This window comes from Elephas maximus, chromosome 3, assembly GCF_024166365.1.
Source record: "Elephas maximus indicus isolate mEleMax1 chromosome 3, mEleMax1 primary haplotype, whole genome shotgun sequence".
Lineage (NCBI taxonomy): Eukaryota > Metazoa > Chordata > Mammalia > Proboscidea > Elephantidae > Elephas > Elephas maximus.
Window position 1 is genome coordinate 19,866,846 of NC_064821.1, and position 24,331 is coordinate 19,891,176.

Sequence of the window (24,331 nt, forward strand, 5' to 3'; positions counted from 1 at the left end):
AGCATTGTGACGGTTGTTTTCTCATGGTTTTGTTTAATCAGTTTGCATACGTTACTTCTTGTAAAGTGGACCTTGGGTCTGTAACAGTTCCAATGCAATTGCAATGCAAGCCACAGATAGTAATTTCAAACATTTTAGTAGCCATATTAGAAAAGTAAAAATGGAAATGTTTAAATTTTGGATGATGTATCTTGTTTAATCCACTGTATCCAATTATTATCAATATATACATTTTTAATGAAATTAAAAACATAAACAAAATGAACAAAGTCATGTATATAAAATTATTTATGAGACATTTTACATTTCTTTCCTTTTGTACTAAATCTTCCAGAATCCAGAAGCAGCAGAGCTCAGTGTAGATGCAAAAATTTAATTGGACATCTTGATGGCTATTTACATTTCATAAAATTTCCTGTTGAAAAAATAGTTACAAACCCAAGTTATGCCAAACTTAACTTTCCAAAAATTGAGTCGTTTATTGTTAAACTGAAATTAAAATTACATAAAATTAAGAATCCAGTTTCTTAGTTTGCACTATCCACAGTTCATGTTCTCAATAGCCACACTACGTTGTTAGTTACTGTGTTAGATTGTGCAGGTCTAGAGGATTGAAATTTCACATATGCTGGTGTGTGCATCACATAACACGGGTTATCCCACTATTAGTGATGCTAGGTGTTTGTTTTTAGGTGTTTGGTCAAGGTGGTGGCTGCTGATCTCTCTTTGTAAAGTCATCCGTGGATCTCTTTTTAGTCATCTATGGACGATACTTTCTCAACGGGGGAATAATCTGTCTTCCAACAGCCTTTCACACAATTAACATCACTTGTTGCTCTTGGCCTAAATCATTTTACATTGGAGAAGTTACAAAATGGTGGCCTTTTCTCTAATTTCTTCTCCACTCTTTAATTGGTAGCCCTCTAAAAACAAGAACATTGCTTCCCCATGCCTTCTGTGCTTTTTTTTTTTTTTTAATCTTTGGAGTATCACAGTGTATTCTTGGATTTTTTTTTTTCATTCACTATAATTGGAGCCCTGGTGGTGCAGTTGTTAAGAGCTCAGCTGCTAGCCAAAAGGTCAGCAGTTTGAATCCACCAGCCGCTCCTTGGAAACCCTATGGGACAGTTCTACTATGTACTGTAGGGTCACTGTGAGTTGGAATCAACTGTAAGGCAACAGATTTGGTTTTTGGTATAATTAATTGTTGTCATTTGTTTTGATGTTTAAATTCTCCCAAATTTGGCCAAGGGTGGCCATTTTAAGTTGCTTACTGGGTCTTCCCATATCACCTGGTTCCAGACCTGAAAGTAACCATTTATCCAGAAATCCCTGGTTCTATCAATGAACATTGAGTAAGAGCACCCCAGATTAATTTAGGGCTCCCAACATGAGATGGTCGCCATACTAAAGTCTGAGTCTAAAATTCCATTTTGGATCAAAAGTAAATTCTGTTTTAAGAATGCAGCTTCTCATTTCTGCAACGCTTCACCGTACCCTAAGAAAATTACTTAGTAGACAGTTTTAAGAATGAGATTTAACAAAATGCTTAAGGGCTTAGCTTTAACAAAATGCTTAAGGGCTTAACATGCTTAAGGGCTTAGCTTGCTTAAGAACACACCTTGTTCAGGACACTGGGACCAAAACAATGCTCAGAACAGATGCTTACTCAAGATGGACTTTAGAATTATAGTTGTCCTCCCTGTGGTCACAGAGGATCTCACAATTGCTTCAAGGCCAGATGTACCCAATTTAATGATTATTTCATAACTTTAAAAAGCAATTTTAGAAACATATGTAATCTATCCTGCCAGTCAGATGTACCCTCACCAATTTTGTAACTATTACCTAAATGTCAACTAATCATTAAATTTTCATAGAAGTTACTCGTATGATAAAATCTCTCTGAACTGTCTCCTCCTTTGATCACTTCAGAATCCTCTGGACCTTGTGATTACCAATGTGCAAATTGCTTTGTCTTTCAATAAAAGCTCTTTCCTTTTAATTTCAACTGGACTCTGCCATTTTTGTTGCACAACATTTCTTGGTGTCAGAAGCGAGATCTGAAGGAGAGCTGCTGAAGTAACCCTGGAAGGCTCAATAACTTGGGCGCCAGTAGCAGTAGGAGCCTCTTGGCTCTTCACTTCCCTGGATCTCCTTGGGAGCCTCCTCAGGTAAGCCCCCTCTTGGCCCCGAACTCCGCTCTCTGTGTGTAGAGTTCTCCAAGCTTTATTGAGGATTACTTTCTCTTTCATTTTGTCTGGATTTGTTTTATCTTTAATTTGTCCTAGGATTGGTGCTCAATTTTGTCTAGACAGAGGTTAATTTACCCCTCAAAGCCTCAACAGCTACCAAAGTAATTCTGCTTTCAGAGAGCTCTGAGTCACTCTAAGCCACAACATTAGGGCACAGCTTCCTACAAGGAAGACCAGTTAATACAACTGTTACTCAAATTTATGCACAACCACTAATGCTAAAGATGAAGAAATCGAAGATTTTTGCCAACTTCTGCAATCTGAAATTGATCATTCAGCCAGGATGTATTGATAGTTACTGGTGATTGGAATGTGAAAGTTGGAAACAAAAAAGGATCGGTAGTTGGAAAATATGGCCTCGGTGACAGAAATGATGCTTGAGATCACATGATAGAATTTTGCAAGACCAGCTAATGAAGACTAGAGGAACCCCCAAATGTATTGCCTTGAGATAATCTTTAAACTTTGAACCAAAGCAATCTCCTGAGGTCATCTTTAAACCAAGTAACAGTTTTGCTCAATTTGTAAAGAATGTTTGACTTAAAAATTGCACTCTTTTATCTGGAAATGTCCTAATTTCACCATTATATTTGAGAGACAGTTTTGCTGGATATATAATTCTTGGCTGGCAATTTTTTTCCTCAAGGCTTTATATATGTCATCCCATTGTCTTCTTGCCTGCATGGTTTCTGCTGAGTAGTCAAAGCTTAGGCCTCTTGAATCTCCTTTGTAGATGACTTTTAGTGTATTCCTAGCCTCTCTTAATATTCTTCTTTGTCTTTGGTTTTGGCAAGTTTGATTATGTCTTGGTGCCTTTCTTTTGGGATCTACCCCGTGTAGGGTTCAATGAGCTTCTTGGATAGATATCTTCTCATCTTCCATGGTATCAAAGAAGTTTTCTGCCAAGAAATCCTCTACAATTCTATTTTCTGTTATCCACCTCCCCCCGCCCCGTTCCAGTACCCCAGGTCACTTGTAGGTTATTCCTCTTGATAAGAGTCCGAAATAATTTTTAGGATTTTTTTTTTCATTTTTTAAAATTCTTTTATCTGATTTTTCCTCAGTTAAGGCCATGTCAAGTGCTTCATCTTCAACCTCAGTAATGGTGACTTCCATTGCCTCAGTTCTGCTATGGTATTCTGTTGTCTAATTCTGAAATTTTATTGTTAATCTTTTGGATTTGTTTGCTGTCTGGGGATTCTTGCAGCCTGTTAAATTTGTCATTATGCTCTTGTGTAGCCTTCTTAAGTTCCTCTGTTGCTTTGTGTGTCCCTTTGTATGGTCTGCATTTTGCCTATCTCCTTCCCGATCTCTTGAAGAGCTCTGCATATTAATCTTTTGAATTCCACTTCTGGTAATTCCAAGCAGTTTTCTTCCTCTGAGAGGTTTCTTGGTTCTTTGTTTTGGTCACTTGCTGAAGCCATCATGGTGTGCCTCCTTATGTGATTTGATATTGACTGTTGTCGCTGAGCCATCAGTAAGTTATTATATTTATTTATTTTATGTTTGCTTACTGTGTCCTAGTTTCTTGTTTTGATATGACCAAATAGTCTGGTCTTGTGAGCTACTTTGATTATTGGCATCTTTGAAGCTGTCACATCCTGTCACCAGGTGGTTTGAGCTGTTAGTAGGTATGTGAGCCCAAGAGTCCATTAACTTTTCTTGTGTGGATTCAGCTCTGGTATCCAGGTAGTCAGTCACTGAGTGTGTGGTGCAGGCTGTCACTTACAGTCCTAGATGGGCAGGGGTGATTGGAGAAGGCAGGTATCTGGCTGCAGTAGGGAGTTATGTGCTGAGCAAAGCAGGGGGCTGATGGCTGCCTGAGTCCCTGAGTGGAAGGCATGTCCTTGTTCCCTAGAGCGTGTAGGTGGGTGGGTTTTGCAGCCACACTTGGGGCACTCAATGCTGTTGGCTGTAAGGACCGGGAGATACCACTTATTCTTGGACCCCTGTCATGGGTGGTTAGGTGGAGTGAGTGGAGCTACCAGTCCTCAAGCCCCTGATGTGGGTGAGGACCCTGCTTAATGGGCAGAGCGGTATCAAATATCACGAATCTGCCACTTCCCCTTACAGCTGCTGCAGCTGAAAATAGGCTTCAGGTATATACCCTGTCGTACTGTGCTAATGAGCGCCTACACTGTTGAAATGGGCCCACACAGGTATATGCTGGGGTGAAAGGCATTCAAAATCTGTGGATACCCTGTTCCTGTGCTTAGGCAAAGGGGCTGTGCCTGCCCTGAGTTCCCAGCTTAGGGGAGCTGGCAGATTATTTTTTCCTGTTAATTTGTTCCCTTCTCCAAAGCCAGGAGAACGTCTCGGGGCATGTGATGGGTCCTACTTCCGGCCTAGGGGGTTCAGCAATCACTGAAGCCAGACCAGGACCTGGAGCAGAGCAGGGAGGGGGCAGGTAAATGAGAGAGAGGTACTTCCCGAAGGGCTGAAGGTTTTTTTGATCCACATGGTAGGGTAGATGCCTGTACTTATATTTCGCCAATTCAGAGCTGCTTCTCCATGGTTCCAGAGGCTTGAGGAGACTCTCCACTGCTTGGTTTCTCCCAGTGGAAAACACATCCTGAGTGCTGCTGCTTGCCTCAGCCCACCCATGCTGGCCGATCCAGCTGGCAGGGTGCCAGCCAGGTCAGGTCCGGCAAATCCTTGCTCTCTCTGCCTCCCTCGATGCTCAGTCTGACTCCTCAACTTTGTCTTTGATATTCAGGGCACCTAGATTGTCAAATGTAATTGACTCACTTGTTTTTTCGGGTCTTTGTTGTAAGAGGGACCACAGGAAGCGTCAGACTACTCCACCATCTTGGCCCTGCCTCCACACTGCACTCTTTTAAACAGTTATCTATATGAGATCAGATTGAAAACAGTAACTCAGAGCACAGATGAGCTGTTCAGAGGGCAATAACCCAATGTTACTGGTGGTGAAACAGTTTGGGTAGTGATAGAATGGTGATACACCATGCAGAAAGTAACTAATATCACTGAATTATACATGTAGAAAATGTTGAAACGGAGTGCTGTGTACATTTTCACCAAAAATAAAATATTCTAAAAAAAGAGGGAACGTGGGAAAGATAAGATTGGTAGTTTCTAATAAAGGTAGACATAAACTTTCCGTATGGCACAGCAATCCCACTCATAAGAATATACGTGAGAAAACTGAAACATTATGTTCAGACACATACAAAAATCCATGCTCGAATGTTTTATAGCTGTTTTATTCATAAAACAGGAAAAAACTCAAATGTTCTTCCACTGATGAATACACCAACAGATATGTGTATACAATGGAGTACTACCAAGCAACAAAAGAAACAAACTTGATATACTTATCAATGTAGCTCAATCTCAAATTCATTACTAAATAACAGGAGCCAGAATTTAAAAGCAACATAGTGAATGACATGTATAGGGACAGTTGCCAGGAAGGTTTGATTTAAAAAGAATATTTTTAGAGGGAAGAGAACTCTTCTGTAGTCATCGTGGTACTGGTTATATGACTTCATTTCCGAAACTCTTACTACTGTGCATTGCAAAAGTAATTTACTAAAAAAATTAAAGAATGAAAAATGAAGAAAACTGCAAATTAGAGCGATGCAAAGTGACTTCAGAAATCAGTCTTGCCTTTCCAAGAGAATCCCTGTTAATGTTCTAGGCTACTCTACAAGCTGGTTTGTCTGCATATATATGTTTAATATAACTGTTACCCTTACTATTTCATACCCTGCCTTTCTTTCAAACAACAGTAAGCTATGCCTGCCTCTCCTACAGTGGGTAAACTTTTTCTCAAGAAATTTATTTCCTGACAGTAATAATTTGTGATGTGCAGCCAGGCATTTATTGAAAACTTCCTTCCTCTTATACACCGACACTGTTTCCAGACTTCAATATTTCCACAATCACTAGGATCAGTAGAAGGAGCCCTAGTAGTGCAGTGGATAAGCACCTGTCTGCTAACCGAAAGGCCGGCAGTTCAAACCTACCAGCCGCTCTGTGGGAGACAGATGTGGCCGTCTGTCTCCCTATGAGGCAGTTCTACTCTGTCCTGTAGTGTCACTCTAAGTTGGAATCAACTCAGTGGCAATGGGCAGGATCAGCAGACATTATCGTGCCCAGGGATTTCCATGATTTTGAAAGAATTACTGGGCCAAAGGGAGGCCTAATATGAATTCTTTTGTTACCTGGGACCACCATCTCACAGGCCCCTTATGTAAGGTGTAATGGAGGAAGCTCCCAGTTCAGCATCGGGCAGTGGCTTTGAGTAAATGACCAGGCTCCACAGTAGGTATACACCCCAGGTGGAGCAGTAGTTGTCAGTCCAGTCCAGCCCAGTAATTGCAGCCTCAGCTCCTGGACTGGTAGACACTCCAAGAACCACAGAATTACCAAAAGCAGGACTCTCTCAAAATACAGGTTCTGGGCCTGTGCTGGACAGAAGTTCCATTGCTGCTAGGTTATGCTGTGGGTCCATATGAACCCAGAAGAGGAACCCTCCTTCCAGGGAACCCCTGCTTCTCACAGTACTGCTTGCAAGGTGCATTTTTGTGAGAGGTTTGGCTTCCTCATCAGTAAACCAAGGATCGTTTAAAAGTCTTCACAATGGATTGAATTATGTCCCCCCAAAAATGTGTGTATCAGTTTGGCTGGGCCATGATTCCCAGTATTGTGTGATTTTCCTATATGCTGTAAACCCTGCCTCTGTGATGTTAATGAGGGAGGATGGGCAGCAGTTGTGTTAGTGAGGGAGGACTCAGTCTACAAGATTGGATTGTGTCTTGAGGCAATCTCTTGAAATATAAGAGAGCAGAGAAATGGGGGACCTCACACCACCAAGAAAGCAGTGCTGGGAGCAGAGCGCATCCTTTGGACCTGGGGTACCTGTGCAGAGAAGCTCCTAGTCTGGCAGAAGATTGATGAGAAGGCCAACAAAGAGAGAAAGCCTTCCTCTGGAGATGACACCCTGAATTTGGACTTTTACCCCACTTTACTGTGAGAAAATAAACTTCTCTTTGTTAAAGCCATCCACTTGTGGTATTTATTATAGCAGCACTAGATGACTAAAACAGTCGTGGAGGATAAATGAGAGAAGCAATGGAAAAATGTTCCGTACAGCACTACACATACAATATGGGATTTGATCAACACAGAACAAAAGACATTGCTTTCCATTACAAAGGCGGCTAAAAGGAAATACCCAAAACGAGACTGGTGGGATACTGAGTGATTTTTTTGCTTTTCCATATAATTTCCCGTTAAAATCAGATTTTCTACAATAAGAACGATTATGTGAAAAAGTATACAAACTTTCAAAATATAGTTGATTAAAAAAACACTTCAGGATACAAATGTGTAATAAGGACAATTTGTGTATAAAAGAACCAAAATAATATGCTTATCTAAAGTTGGAAACCCTGGTGACGTAGTGGTTAAATGCTACAGCTGCTAACCAAAGGGTCAGCAGTTCAAATCCACCAGGTGCTCCTTGGAAACTATGGGGCAGTTCTCCTCTGTCCTGTAGGGTCACTATGAGTTGGAACTGACGACGGCACTGGGTTTGGTTGTTTTTGGTGTGTAAAGTCGTGCTACAACTGAAAAGTAAGTTGGCTTACAGTCACAGTCTCTACATATGCAGTCTCACTGAATGAGGTCTCATTTGAGGGGTCCTAAGTGAGAAGGGACACTGAAGGAGTCCCTCACATCTTATATTTATAGGATCAATCCACAGTGTGATATTTCACATATTTTCTAAGAATTCCAGGATGTTTCTATGTTCCTTACATGCACATGATTTTTCAGAAATATGACTTCTTACATATTTAATATAGGTAATTAGTGGAGCCCTATTTGCTACGGCTGCTAAACAAAAGGTCAGATCCACCAGGTGCTCCTTGGAAACCCTATGGGCAGTTCTCTCTGTCCCACAGCATTGCTTGAGTTGGAACTGACTTGATGGCAAGTTTTTTCCTATATGCATGAAACTTCACATCTTAGAAAGTACGGCAGGAAAAGCAAAAACTTTCCCTATATCACATTCCTTACACTACTATGGTTTCTCTCCCAGGTGTTTTCTTTCAGGTTTCTTTTTTTTTTTTTTTTTGGTAAAGATGAGGGATTACCAAAAGCCTTCCAACATTACCTAACACATGTTTATTTCCAGTGTATCTTCTCACATGACTTCAAAAGGCTGAGAGAACTGAAGACTTTCCCTCATTCCTTACATACATCAGGCCTCTCTCCACTATGAGTTCTTAAATATTTACTGAGGAATGAGGAATAACTAAAAGCTTTCCCATATTCCTTACATTCCTAAGGTCTCTCTCCACTGTGAAGTCTTTTATGTCTAGTGAGGTATGAAGACTAAGGCTTTCCAACATCATAAGGCATCCCTGCACTGTAAACTCTATTCTATGGTTAGTGAGGGATGAAGACCAACTAAAGGCTTTCCCACATTCCTTACTATTCATAAAGCTTCTGTAAAAATGGCATGGCAGTAGAAGCCATCGTCTAGCTTCACGAGGAGAAAGAATCACCGTCATCATCAGCCCAAAGCTGATTCCTATAAGGTGGAAATCTAACAAAACCTCCACTCTCCGAACTATCAATTCTGACACCAGCCATCCCATCCACAGCACTCTGTACCTCTCTACTGGTTCGATAATTCATTGCAATGGCCACAACGAACTCAAAGACAATACTCACAATTAATGGAGTTTATTAGGGAAATAACAGGTTACAATTCAGGATCAGGATAAACACAGAAGTAACACCTCAGGACACAGTTCTTCGATAAGGACTGCTTCTTGGCCTCTGTCACTGCACCCTGGTCAGGGCCTTGCTGCTGCTGCTACCTGCTTGGGTCTGCGACCTGCTGACAGCCTCTGCCCTGCTCAGTCAAGTGTTAGACCTCTTTAGTCAGGCTGATAAGTACCCAGCAGCACCTCGCTCCACCAGCAAGCCTCCTGACCAAAGGTGCTCAGTTCTTGTTCCTTGGAACAGTAAGCCTAGCTCCACCAACTAGTGCCGGGAGGCACCCCTCTCTACCACAAAGCTTCCTGCCCGAAAGCACTCAGCTCTCTCACTGTGTGGACTGGCGAGCCCACTGTGGCTGCCTCACTCGGAGGGCCAGAAAGCCAATCATGCAATCTTGGGCCGGTCTTGTGGTTCTGGTGCTGTATGTTCCCCTGTTCTGCTTGCCACTGCTCCTCACTGCCTCATGCCACTCCTCCTACAATGTTAAACTCTTCTGTCTCCTGGGTCTAGAAGGTTCCCAGTGCAAGGACCACAGGTTCACAAGATGCACTCCGTTCCTGGCCTTTCTTCTTGATGGTAGTCAGGTTCTTCTACCCTTCTATAGGATCAGCTCCTTTTTAAACCTATTGATATGGCAAAACGGACCAATCCCCTACAAGGGCTCCATTCACCTTATTTGCATAGTCCCACCCAATCATTTTGTGCGAGTTACAAAACCATGGCTAGAAGGGCCATATGATAGCAATTTAGTGTGCCACAGGTTCTGTCCACTGAGGTCTTATATGACCAGTGAAGTGTGAGAACTAAGGGCTTTCCCACATTCCTTACCATCAGAAGGCCTACCTTCATGGTAAGTTCTAACATGTTTATGGAAGGATGAGAAACAACTAAAGGCTTTCTCACACTCCTTACATTCATAAGGCTTCTCACCACTGTGAGTTCTAACATGGTCATTGAGGTGTGAGGACTGAAAAAAGGCTTTCCCACATTCCTTACATTCATAAGGCCTCTCTCCACTGTGCAATCTCAGATGGGTAGTGAGGTTTGAGGATCTACTAAAGGCTTTCCCACATTCTTTACATTTATAAGGCCTGTACCCATTGTGAACTCTTATATGGCCAGTGAGGTATGAAAACCGTCTAAAAGATTTTCCACATTCCTTACACTCATAAGGCTTTTCTCCACTGTGAATTCTTATATGTCCAGTGAGTTGTGAAAACTGACTAAAGGCTTTCCCACATTCCTTACATTCATAAGGCTTCTCTCCACTGTGAACTCTTAAATGTCTAGTGAGTTGTGAAAACTGATTAAAAGTTTTCCCACATTCTTTACATTCATAAGGCCTCACTTCATTGTGTGTTATTATATGGGCAGTGAGGTGTGAGGATCGTCTAAAGGCTTTCCCACATTCTTCACATTCATAAGGCTTCTCTCCACTGTGAATTCTTACATGTCTAGTGAGTTGTGAAAACTGACTAAAGGCTTTTCCACATTCCTTACATTCATAAGGCTTCTCTCCACTGTGAACTCTCACGTGTCTAGTGAGTTGTGTAAATTGCTTAAAGGCTTTCCTACATTCTTTACATTCATAAGGCTTCTCTTCACTGTGCGTTATTATATGGGTACTGAGGTGTGAGGACCGACTAAAGGTTTTCCCACATTCCTTACATTCATAAGGCTTCTCTCCACTGTGAGATCTTATATGTATAGTAAGAGATGAGAAACAAGTAAAGGCTTTCCCACATTCCTTGCATTCATAAGGCCTCTCTCCACTGTGAGTTTTTGTATGTCTAATGAGGTCTGAGGGCCGACTAAAGGCTTTCCCACACTCCTTACATTCATAAGGCCTCTCTCCACTGTGAGATCTTACATGTGCAGTGAGAGATGAAAAACAGCGAAAGGCTTTCCCACATTCCTTACATTCATAAGGCCTCTCTTTACTGTGAGTTCGTGTACGTCTAGTGAGACTTGAGAGATAACTAAAGGCCTTCCCACACTCCTTACATTCATAAGGCCTCTCTCCACTGTGAGTTCTCATATGTTTAGTGAGGGGTAAGGAACAACTACAAGGTTTCCCATAATCCTTACATTTACAAAGTTTCACATGAAGTTTTAGGTAAGGACAAGTGCAGCCTTCTCCACATTCCTTACAATGATAAGGTGTGTATCCAGTGTGAGATCTGATATGATTTTTAAATGACAAATGATCCATAAAGGCTTTTCCACACTCAAGGGATCCAATAGGATTTACTCCAGCAATTCTTCTGAGGCTAGTAAAATTCCCAATCCAGCTGAAAGTTTTTCCACACTGATTATCTTCTTCAACTTTATTTACTTTACCATTGTTACTTTCACAGAGGCTCTCTACTGAATATATTCTGTTAAAAATAGGAAGCATGTTGTTAGAATTAAAGTTTTACCATTTCACAATTACTATACGCAATGTGTTTTTTGCCGAGTTGTCTCGTGTTGCATAGGTTGAATCATCTCACAGAGGGTACTACAATTATACTCACAGTGTTTCTAAATAATGGAGCTTTCTAGTAATTAGGTACAAGTGAAATATGTTTCAAATACTCAATAACTGATTCACATTTGTGGAAATACTGTGTTGTGAAAATTTTGTGAACACACCACTTTAGAACTACTCTTACACACACACACACAAATATCACAACAGCCTAAGACTCTCCTGAGGCACTGAGGCACTGTTCACTGTCATGTGAATAATAACTCACCTCATGTGCCTTCCCTGGTTGTTGTGTTGAAGTTCAATGCCATGGAATTCACAGATATCTCCTAACATGGAGGACCAGGAATCATTCTTCATGGACATTTGTCCACTGTTACCCTGTTTCAAAACTGAAACAATTTTAAGTGGAGTTTCACAGATGAAAAAAATCAAACAGGAAATTTTATGAGTAACAGACACATGAGAAAAAATTGAGGCGTCTGACTGTTACAGGACTTTGGCAATGGTCAAGACAGTTAAGAAATTTACTAAGAAATAATTCCATGACAATTCACAGTGATCGTGACATACCAAAAAACCGAACCAAACCATTGCCGTTGAGTTGATTCCAACTCACAGTGACCCTAGAGGAGAGAGTAGAAGTGCCCCATAGAGTTTCCAAGGTGCACCTGGGGGATTCAAACTGCCAACCTTTTCGTTGGCAGCTGTAGCTCTTAACTACTACACCACCAGGGTTCCCAGTGGTGAGATAAGTAGAGTGTAATTAGGAATGCAAAATTAAAAAGTATCGCAAACAATACAGTGCATAAAGATAGTATTAAAACAGGAAATGGAGGAGGTCTGTTCCCACAAACAAACAAGGCATGAGATGGTTGATGAAAACTCAAAAAAGTCAGCTCAGGTTCATGTGTAAGTCCACTTCCTCAAAGCAAAAGAGATTTTTTCAAATTGATTTCTTTCAATGTAATTTCATCCCAGCAGGACTGGTCCTTCAAAGGATTCTTGCCTTCCTGGTGCTCCCTGATAGTACAGTTCTGGATAAGTCCTATCTCCATTCTTCTAAGATCTTCCCTTTGCTTCTCAGGGAGGAAAATTAGTGTGGTTGACATGGTTCTCACAGGGAAAGACAGATCATGAGGGAAGACAGACAAGCACACTTCTCTGATGTTGAACCAACACTCTGGTCTCCACTGTCTCTATAGACAGACAGTTGTGAATGTATTTTTCACAAAATAATCACATTAAATTTGTAATAAACATAGTAAAACACTAACAAGGTCCCAAACCACAAATTTCTCTTTGCCACAAAGTGAACCCTGAAGCCAATGCTCAGGCTTAAAACACTTAAAGAGGCCTCAAGGCTTTTAACAACAGCAGTCAGTTTAATACATAGATTTTACTATCATAAGGAAGCTACTAAGTCCCATACTCATTAAAAACTAAGCCCATTGCCGTCAAGTCAATTTTGACACATAACGACTGTACAGGACAGAGTAGAACTGCCCCCACAGAGTTTCCAAGGAGCGCCTGGGGGATCTGAACTGCCAGCCTTTTGATTAGCAGCCATAGCACTTAACCACTATGCCAACAGGGTTTCCCTAAGCCCCATGAGGACAGTGAAAACACCTGTCATGCTTACCAATGTATTCCAATTCCTCAGTCCAAATCCTAGAAGGTCGATGAGTACAATATATTTATTCACTAAATAAGTAAACAAGAAAAATGAAGCCATCCTTACCTAAGTCCAGGTTCCTAAAGGTTTCCATCATCACATCTGTGTAGAGTTTCCTCTGAGAAAAATCCAGCAAAGCCCACTCTTCCTGGGTAAATTCCACAGCTACATCCTCAAAGACCACTGAGTCCTAAAACATCACACACATTCAGGATCAGCAAGGTACCGTTTTTCCCAATGCGTGCAAAAGTATGAATGAGGCTGAAAGTCTTGGGGAACTGAAAATTCATAGGGAGGTCACACAAGGTTCTATGTTCTACTTAGACTTTGGCCATCAGCACTGTCCCTTCACAAACTAAGTTATGACATACGGCTGGACAGTTGATTTAGCCCTGAGGTAGGACACTGAAGGTGTACTGTTGGCCTTGCCAGCTGAAGGCAAACTGCTTTTGGTGGTCCTTTGAAAGAGGTATGGAAAAAAAGACATTGGCCAAATCAGTAGGTGCACACTACGTACCAAAAGATGTATTAACTTGCTCAAGCAATGAAACCACATGTGGAACAGCAGCTGCAATTGCAGGCACCATCTGGTTAAGTTTTCGACAAGCCACTATCATTCTCCAAGATCCATCTGTTTTTTGCACAGGCCAAACAGGCAAATGGAATGGGGACGTGGTTAGAATCACCATTCCTGCATCCTTTAAGTCTGTGATGGTGGCATAATCTCTGCAATCCTTCCAGGAATGTAGTACTGCTTTTGGTTTGCTATTTTCCTAGGTAGGGGCAGTTCTAATGGCTTCCACTTGGCTTTTCCTACCATAATAGCCTTAACTACATTTGTCAGGGATCCAATGTGGGGGTTCCCCCAGTTGCTGAGTATATCTATTCCAATTATGTATTCTGGAACTAGGGAATTCACAACAGGATGGGTTTCGGGGGCCCACTGGACCTACTGTGAGAGGTACATGAGCTAAGACTCCATTAACAACCTGACCTCCATATGCTGCCACTCTAACTTGTGGGCTACAGTGACATTTTGGGTCTTCTGGAATTAGTGTCAGTTCAGAGCCAGTATCTAGTAATCCCCAAAAAGTCTGATGAACAGTCACTCTAGTAAAACAGTGTGGATCCTTTTGGGAAAGGCTGGGAGAAAGATTAACAGTACAAATTTTTGGCAGTGTGATGGGGTCCTTCCTCAAGGCGACCTGGCCTCCCCTTAATTCAAGGGATTTTGAGTCTGAAAACTCACTAAAGTCTGGGAACTGACTGAGAAGCCATGACAGTATTCTGGCGATTCAAGTTAGAATGCTGTTCACCTGATCTAGAATTCATCCACTTGTACAAATCAAGTAAATATTTATGTAGATAACCTATTTCAATCCTACGCACACCATGACTAAGTAGCCAATACCATAAGTCCATACAAGTCAGACGACTCTGATTACTGCTTTCACTCTGTTGTCCATTACAGTAACCACACACACCTTGTCTTTGTCATTTGAGTGCTGCCACTTGGCCTCTACCACCATGGGGTCCAATCAGCCCCATTGTAGTTAGGTGTCTTAATTCAGATAAGGCAGTTCCCACTGTCAAATCTGAGTTACACAGAATAGCAATCACAGCAGTCTTCGAGGATGCTGGGGGCTCCCTTCACAAATTTATTCCTCATTGTTGTGGTAAAAGAATGTGAGAGAATAAATTTATCTTATAGCAGCACTAGAAAACAGACAATTTGGTACTGAGAGTGGGGTGCTGCTCTAACAAATATCTAAAATGTGGAAGCAGTTTTGAAACTGAATGGGTAGAGGCTGGAAAAGTTTTCAGGTGTCTAATAGCAAAATCCAAGATTGCCTTGAAGAGACTGTTCATGGAATTATGGACATCAAAGACAATGCTGGCGAAGGATTACAAAGAGGTAAGGAGAGCTATAACAAAGGAGATAGTGCATAGGGTGAGAAGCAAAGGCAGAGAAATGGCAGCAGCAGAACCAGGAGACTGGCGCAAGATTGTGGGGGCGTCAACCCAGGAAGCGAGAGAGCTGAGGGCCTTTGGACAGGAGGCTTCCTTGCAGATTAGGGTGCCTTGGAACACTTATCAGTGGAGCAAGGCTTGCTGACTGGGAGCAAGAGAGCTGAGTGCCTTCAGACCGATGTTTACTGGTGGAGTGGCTGCCTTCAGGCATTATCAGTAGAGCTAAAGAGCTTTGGAACACTTGCCCGAACAGGGTAGACACCAGGCCAAGCCAAAAAGGCCCAAGAGGCCAAGGAATCAGGCAGCAGAAGCTGAAAAGACAAGGAACACAAGGGTCTCATCTCTAAAATCTACAAAGTACTTCAACATCTCAATAACAAAAAGACAATCCAATTAAAAAAATGGACAAAGGATATGAGCAGACACTTCAAAGAAGGCATTCAGGTGGCCAATAAACACATGAGGAAATGCTCAAGGTCATTAGCCATTAGAGAAATGCAAATCAAAACTACAATGAGATACCATCTCACCCTGACAATACTGGCACTAATCCAAAAAACACAAAAGAACAAATGTTGGGGAGGTGGCAAAGAGGCTGGAACTCTTACGCATTGCTGGCGGGAATGTAAAATGGTAATACCACTTTGGAAAATGATATGATGCTTCCTTAGAAAGCTAGAAATAGAAATACCATATGACCCAGCAATCCCACTCCTAGGAATATACCTGAGAGAAATGAGTGTCGTCACACCAATAGACATATGCCTTCCCATGTTCACTGCAGCACTATTCACAATAGCAAAAAGATGGAAAGAACCTAAATGCCCATCAAGACATGAATGGATAAATAAATTATGGTACTTATACACAAGGGAATACTATGCAACAATAAAGAACCATGATGAATCCATGAAATGTTTCACAACATGAATGAATTTGGAGGGCACTATGTTGAGTGAAATAAGTCAGTCACAAAAGGACAAATATTGTATGAGACCACGATTATAAGAACTCAAGGTTTACACAGAAAAAAAAAAAATTCTGATGGTTACAAAGGTGGGGAGGGACGGGAAGGGAAAATCACAAACTAGGCAGTAGAGAAGTGTCAACTTTGGCGAAGGGAAAGACAACACACAATACAGGGGAAGTAAGCACAAGTGGACAAAGGCAAAAGCATAGAAGTTTCCTAGACACATCCAAACACTTTGAGGGACTGAGCAGCTAAGGCTGGGGACCACGCATCCCACTTTGGTGTGTAGTGTCCAAGGTCTTAAAAGCTTGCAAGCAGCCATCTAAGATACATCTATTGGTCCCACACCATCTAGAGAAAAGGAGAATGAAGAAAACCAAAGACACAAGGAAAATAGTTGGCCCAAGAGACTAAAGGACCACATGAACCAGAGACTCCACCAACCTGAACCCAGAAGAAATAAATTGTGCCTGGCTACTGCCACCGAATGCTATTACAGAGATCATGACAGAGAGCTCCAGGTAGAATAATAGAAATATGTAGAACAGAATTCAAATTCACAAAAAAAAGACCAGACTTGCTGGTCTTACAAAGACTGGAGGAATGCCTAAGACTATGGCCTCCAGACACCGCTAACTCAGAACTGAAACCACTGCTGAAGCCCCTTTTCAAACAAAGATTAGACAGGCCTATAAAACAAAAAGTAACACAAGTGAGGCAAGACAAGGCAGAAAGGGACAGGAACTGGATGAACGGACCCAGCAAACCTGGGGTGGAAAGGGGAAGTGTGCTGTCACATTGTGGGAATTGCAACCAATGTCATAGGAGACTATGTGTATAAATTTTGAATGAGTAATTAACTTGAGCTGTAAATTTTCACCTAAAGCATAATAAATTGTTTTAAAAAAGTAAAAAAACAAGCCAATAATGTTCAACTCTGTAAGAACTTCAGAACCATTCAAAGGTTCACAGCAATGATACAAACACAAAGTCAGGAAAAAGGTAACTTTAAAATGATAGGAAAGCTTTGTCGGATTTTCTACTTGCCCATGCCTCAACTGCTCCCTGGTTAGGGGGCAGTCTTTTAGGGGTGGCAGCCCATAGTCTCACAGTGGGCTAGAGAAAAAGAGCTAAAGGAAAACATAGTAACGAACTAAAGAAAACAATGTTTTAATAAAATGAGTGGAGTCCTTAAGTGGCACAAAAGGTTAAGCACTCAATTAGTAGGTGAAAAGCTGGCTATTTGAGCCCACCCAGAGGCACCTCAGAGACAATCCTGGCAATCTGCTTTCAAAAGGTCACTACCTCGAAAACCCTATGGAGTAGTTTCACCACATACATGGGGTCAGCGACTAACAATAACAAGAAAATGAGAACATCAATAAAGAGGTATGAATTATAAAAAGGAAGCAAACAAATTTTGGAAGTACAAAGTACAATAACCAAAATGAAAAATTCACTAGAGGATTTGAATAGCATTTCTCAGTGGATACGAGAAAGAGTCAGTGAACCTGGAATATCGGACAACTGAGATTATTGTCTGATGAACAAAAGAAAAAAGAACAAAGAAAGGTGAACAAAGCCAGATGGATTTATAGAACACCATTAAGTAGACCAACACATGCATTATGGGTACACCCAAAAGAGAACAGAGAAAGGGGTAAAAAGAATATTTTTAAAAATAATGGCTGACCTGGCCCAGACGGCTTCACAGCACAGTTCTACCACTTTCAGAGAAGAGATAACACCACTACTACTAAAGGTATTTCAGAGCATAGAAAAAGAAAGAATACTCCCAAACTCATTCTATGAAGCCTGCATATCCCTGATACAAAAACCAGCTAAAGACAGCACAAAAAAAGAAAACTACACACCTATTTTTTTATATCCCTCATGAACATGGATGCAAAAATCCTCAACAAAATTCTAGCCAAAAGAATTCAACTACGTATCAAAAAAATAATTCACCATGACCAAGTGGGATTCATACCAGGTATGCAGGGATGGTTCAACATTAGAAAAACAATTAATGTAATCCATCATATAAATAAAAGACGAGAATCACATGATTTTATCAATTGATGCAGAAAAGGCATTTGACAAATTCAACACCCAGTCATGATAAAAACTGTCAGCAAAATAGGAATAAAAGGAACATTCCTCAACATAATAAAGGGCATTTATACAAAGCCAATAGCCAGCATCATCCTAAATGGAGAGAGCCTGAAAGCATTCCCCTTGAGATCGGGAACCAGAAAAGGATGCCCTTTATCACCATTCTTAGCCAGCATTGTGCTGGAGGTCCTAGCCAGAGCATTTAGGCTAGATAAAGAAATAAAGGGCATCCAGATTGGCAAGGAAGAAGTAAAAGTATCTCTATTTGCAGATGACATGATCTTATACACAGAAAACCCTAAGGAATCCTCCAGAAAACTACTGAAACTAATAGAAGAGTTCAGCAGAGTATCGGGATACAAGATAAACATACAAAACTCAGTTGGATTCCTCTACACCAACAAAAAGAACATCGAAGAGGAAATCACCAAGTCAATGCCATTTACAGTAGCCCCCAAGAACATAAAATACGTAGGAATAAATCTTACCGGAGATGTAAAAGACTTATACAAAGAAAAGTACAAAACACTTCTGCAAAAAAACAAGAGACCTACATAAGTGGAAAAACATACCTTGCTCATGGACAGAAAGACTTAACATTATAAAAATGTCTATTCTACCAAAACCAATCTATAGACTTAATACAATTCCGATCCAAATTCCAACGACATTTTTTAATGAGATGGAGAAACAAATCAACAACTTCATATGGAAAGGCAAGAGGCCCCAGATAAGTAATGCATTACTGAAAAAGAAGAAACAAAGTGGGAGGCCTCACTCTACCTGATTTTAAAACCTATTATACTGCCACAGTAGTCATAACAGCCTGATACTGGTACAACAACAGATACATAGACGAATGGAAAAGAATTGAGAATCCAGGCATAAATCTATCCACATAAGAGCAGTTGATATTTGACAAAGGCCCCAAAGCTATTTAATGGGGAAAAGACAGTCTTTTTAACAAATGGTGCTGGCATAACTGGATATCCATCTGCAAAAAAATGAAACAAGACCCATACCTCACACCACGCACAAAAACTAACTCAAAATGGGTCAAAGACCTAAATATAAAATCTAAAACAATAAAGATCATGGAAGAAAAAATAGGGACAAAGTTAGGAGCCCTAATACATGGCATAAACAGTATACAAAACATTATTAACAATGCAAAAGAAAAACTAGATCACTGGGAGGGAGCTCCTAAAAGCCAAACACCTATGCTCATCCAAAGACTTCACCAAAAGAGTAAAAAGATTACCTACAGACTGGGAAAAAGTTTTTAGCTGTGACATTTCCAATCAGTGCCTGATCTCTAAGATGTACATGATACTGCAAAAAATCAACTACAAAAATACAACTAACCCAATTAAAAAATGGGCTAAAGATATGAACAGCCAATTCACTGAAGAAGACATTCAGGTAACTAACAGATACAAGAGGAAATGCTTATGATCATTAGCCATTAAAGAAATGCAAGTCAAAACTACAATGAGATTCCATCTCACTCCAGCAAGGCTGACATTAATTCAAAAAACACAAAATAATAAATGCTGGAGAGGTTGTCGAGAGACTGGAACACTTACACACTGCTGGTGGGAATGTAAAATGGTACAACCACTTTGGAAATTGATTTGGCACTTCCTTAAAAAGCTAGAAATAGAACTACCATAGGATCCAGCAATCCCACTCCTTGGAATATATCCTAGAGAAATAAGAGCCTTTACACGAACAGATATACGTACACCCATATTCACTGCAGCACTGTTTACAATCGCAAAAAGATGGAAGCAACCAAGGTGCCCATCAACGGATGAATAGATAAATTAATTATGGTTATTCACACAATGGAATACTATGCATCGATAAAGAACAATGATGAATCCATGAAACATTTCATAACATGGAAGAATCTGGAAGGCATTATACTGAGTGAAATTAGTCAGTTGCAAAAGGACAAATAGTGTATAAGACCACTATTATAAGAACTCGAGAAACAGTTTAAACAGAGAAGAAAATATTCTTTGACGGTTACGAGAGGGGCGAGGGAGGGCGGGAGAGGGGTATTCACTAATTAGATAGCAGATAAGAACTACTTAAGATGACAGGAAAGACAGCACACAATACAGGCGAGGTCAGTACAACTGGACCAAAACAAAAGTAAAGAAGTTTCCTGAATAAACTGAATGCTTCGAAGGCGAGCATAGCAGGGGTGGGGGTTGGGGGTCCATGGTTTCCGGGGACATCTAGGTCAACTGGCATAATAAAATCTATTAAGAAAACGTTTTGCATCCCACTTTGGAGAGTGGTGTCTGGGGTCTTAAACGCTAGCAAGTGGCCATCTAAGATGCATCAATGGGTCTCAGCCCTCCTGGACCAAAGGAGATTGAAGAACACCAAAGACACAAGGTAATTACGAGCCCGAGAGACAGAAAGGGCCACATAAACCAGAGACTACATCAGCCTGAGACCAGAAGAACTAGATGGTGCCTGGCTATAACCGATGACTGCCCTGACAGGGAACACAACAGAGAACCCCTGAGGGAGCAGGAGAGCAGTGGGATGCAGACCCCAAATTCTCCTAAAAAGACCAGACTTAATGGTCTGACTGAGACTAGAAGGACCCCGGTGGCCATGGCCCCCAGACCTTCTGTTAGCCCAGGACAGGAACCATTCCCAAAGCAACTCTTCAGACAGGGATTGGACTGGACAATGGGATGGAGAGGGATGCTGGTGAGGATTGTGCTTCTTGGATTAGGTAGACAGGTGGCATCTCCTGCATGGAGGGTAGATGAGAGGGTAGAAGGGTTAGAAGTTGGCGAAATGGACACGAAAAGAGAGAGTGGAGGGAGAGAACAGGCTGTCTCATTACGGGGAGAGCAATTGGGAGTATGTAGCAAGGCGTATATAAGTTTTTGTGTGAGAGACTGACTTGATTTGTAAACTTTCACTTAAAGCACAATAACAATTAAAAAAAAAATGTAATCCCCATGGTAACCACAAAGAACAAATCTAGAAACATATACCCAAAAGGAAATGAGAAGGGAAGCAAAACAAACAATGACAGAATTTGAATGCAGAAATAGACAATTCTACATTCAGAGTTGGAGATGTCAATATACCACTTTCAATAATAGACACAATATCTAGACAGAAGATCAATAAGAAAATAAGTGGATTTGCGTAACAACATAAAACGAGACTTCACAGACATATAGAACACTCCACCCAGCAACAGCAGCATATACATCCGTCTCTAATGCACATGGATTGTTCTCAAAGACAGACCATTTGTTAGGTCAAAAAAAAAAAAGTCTCAATACATTCAAAAAGATTGAAATTACAAACTATTATCTTCTCTGACCATATGCAGTGAAACTAAAAAGAAGTAACAGAAAGAAGAAATTTCACAAATATGTGGAATTAAACAACACACTATTAAATAACCAATAAGTGATTTAAAAAGAAAATCCCAAGGGAAATTAGAAAATACTTAGAGATAAATAAAAACAAAGCCAAATCTAAGGGTGAAGACAGTGCTCAGAGGAAAATATACAGTATTAAATGCCCAAAAGAGATCTCTCAATTCAATAACCTTACATTACACCTTGACTAAACAGAAAAAGAGTAAAAAAGTCCAAAAATACCACAAGGACAGAAATAATAGACTATAAACCAAAAAAACCCTTGCCGTTGAGTCAATTCTGACTCATAGTGACCCTATAGGTCAGAGTAGAACTGCCCCATAACTGCCAACCTTTAGGCTAGCAACTGAGCTCTTAACCACCGTGCCACCAGTATAGATAAATGAAATAAGGAATACAGAAAAAACTGACAGAATCAACAAAACAAGAATTTGGTTTTCTGAAAAGATCAATACAATTGACAAATCTTTAGCTAGACTGACCAGAGAAGCAAAAGCTAAAACCAGAAATGAATGTGGACTCATTACTATCGATCATACAGACATAAAGATTACAAGAGAACACAATGAACAACTGTACGCCAATGAATTAGATAATCTATGTAAAAGGGGAAATTCCTAGAAATGCACAAGTTACCTAAATTGACTCAAGAAGAAATAGAAAATTTCAACAGAACTGTAACAAGTAAAGAGATTTAATCAGTAATCGACATCATCCCAACAATGAAAAGATGAGGACCTGATGGCTTCTACCAAACATTCAAAGAAGAATTTATATCAATCTTACTAAAACTCCTCCAAAAATAAGTGAGAACTCTTCCTAACTCATTCGCTGAGGTAAGCATTATTCTGATGCCAAAGCCAGATACAGACATGATGGGGGCAAGGTAGGGGATGACAAACCAATATCCCCCATGAATACAGTTGCAAAAATACTCAACAAAATACTGTAAAACCAAATCCAACAGCATATTAGAAGAATTATGCATCATGACCAAGTGAAGTTTACCCCAAAAGGCAAGGATAATGAAACAGTAGAAAAACAACGTAATACACATCAATAATACAAACGAAAAAAAAAAATACACATGATAATTTCAATTGATAATGACAAAGTATTTCACAAAATTCAGTATCTTTTGATAATAAAAAACACTCAACAAGGGAAATCAAAGGGAAGTTTCTTAACATGATAATAAGCATTCATGAAAAACCCACAACTAGCATCATATTAAGGAGCCCTGGTGGTGTAGTGCTTAAGTGCCCATCTGTTAACCAAAAGGTGAGCAGTTCAAACCCACCAGCTGCTCCACAGGAGAAAGATGTGGCAGTCTGCTTCCATGAAGATTTACAGCCTTAAAAATCCTATAAGGTAGTTCTATTGTATCCTAAAGGGTCGCTATGGTATGGAACGATATGATTCACTATGATTCTGAGAAGCAAGAACGCTCCTTAGAGACGAGGATGGCAAGACTTCACCTTGCTTGCTTTGGACAGGTTATCAGCAGAGACCAATCCCTGGAGAAGGACATCATGGTTGGTAAATTAGAGGGTCAGTGAAAGAGAGGAAGACCCTCAACAAGATGAAGTGACACAATGGCTGCAACAATGACAGAGAGGTTGTGACAATGGGCTCAAGCATAGCAACAATTGTGAGGATGGCACAGGACTGGGCAGCATTTTGTTCTGTTGTACATGAGGTCGCTCTGAGTCAGAACAGATCTCAACAACTTTCAACACTGTACTGGATGTCACAGCCAGAGAAATTAAGCAGAAAAAATAAACTGAAGGCATCCAATTCTGATAGGAAATAAAACTATCTCCATTTACAGATGATGCCTGAATGCTCCTTAGAAGCACCTTGCTTGCTTTGGACCTGTTACCACGAGGGTCCAGTCCCTGGAGAAAGACATGATGCTTGGTTAAGTAGAGGGTCAGCGAAAAAGAGGACCCTCAGTGAGATGGATTGCTGCAACGATGGGCTCAAGCGTAACAATGACTGTGAGGATGATGCAGGGCCTTGCAGTGTTTCATTCTGTTGCACACACGGTCACTATGAGTCAGAACCTACTCGACGCACCTAACAACATTTACCGATGACGTAGTCATATAGATAAAAAAAATCTTAAAACATCCACAAGAAAGCATCCAGACCTAAAAAGGATTTCAACAAATTTGCAGGGTACAATATTAACACGTAAAACTCAGTTGTTTTTCTGTGTACCATTAATCAACAAGCAAAAAAGAATGAAGTTGATCCCTATACTTCATATCATGTTCAAAAATTAATTTAAAAGGTATCAACAACCTAGATATAAGAACTAAAACCATAAAAGCAATGTTTATTTAATAGTACCAAAACCAAACTTCTCAATGTCCTCAAAAAATTGAATCGTTAAATTATTACAATATACAGTAATTAAAGGGAATAAACAACCCATGGAGTCCTCCCAATGTAAATCTGAACTTAAGGAATTGGCATTTAAAGTTCATATAGTGCTTTTCTGTTTTTAACATAAAAACCATCAAAATTCAAATGTGTATTAAAAAAGGAAAAAAACAAACTCATTGCTGTTGAATCCATTCCAACTCCTTCAACCCCATAGGACAGAGTAGAACTGCCCCAAAAGGGCCTCCAAGGATGTGATCCTTACAGATGCAGACTGCCACACCTTTCTCCTGAGGAGTAGCTGCT

The 24,331-nt window shown here is 40.5% G+C and overlaps 1 protein-coding gene across 2 annotated transcripts; it reads right to left on the reverse strand.

Moving 5' to 3' along the window:
- Positions 1–8,874: 8,874 nt before the first annotated feature.
- LOC126074017 (zinc finger protein 883-like) lies at positions 8,875–13,789 on the reverse strand. Of its 2 annotated transcripts, XM_049881358.1 has the most exons (3): positions 13,223–13,779; positions 11,750–11,873; positions 8,875–11,389 (listed from the first exon to the last, which is right to left on the reverse strand). In XM_049881358.1, exons 1-3 carry the CDS (start codon positions 13,251–13,253, stop codon positions 9,790–9,792), a joined length of 1,755 nt encoding a protein of 584 aa, XP_049737315.1. In that variant the 5' UTR covers positions 13,254–13,779; the 3' UTR covers positions 8,875–9,789. The 2 variants fall into 2 exon arrangements, 1 of the variants encoding a protein (XP_049737315.1); XR_007516900.1 differs by lacking the exons at positions 8,875–11,389; positions 11,750–11,873 and adding an exon at positions 12,293–12,680 and having other exon boundaries at positions 13,223–13,789.
- Positions 13,790–24,331: the final 10,542 nt, after the last annotated feature.

What these genes read in the sequence shown, in the direction of transcription:
- LOC126074017 (XM_049881358.1), bottom strand. Translation starts at nt 13,253, where the DNA reads ATGATGGAAACCTTTAGGAACCTGGACTTAG. An exon ending in CTTTAGGAACCTGGACTTAG is followed by an intron (nt 11,874 to 13,222) that starts GTAAGGATGGCT and finishes AAATTGTTTCAG; the next exon opens with TTTTGAAACAGGGTAACAGT. An exon ending in AACCAGGGAAGGCACATGAG is followed by an intron (nt 11,390 to 11,749) that starts GTGAGTTATTAT and finishes TATTTTTAACAG; the next exon opens with AATATATTCAGTAGAGAGCC.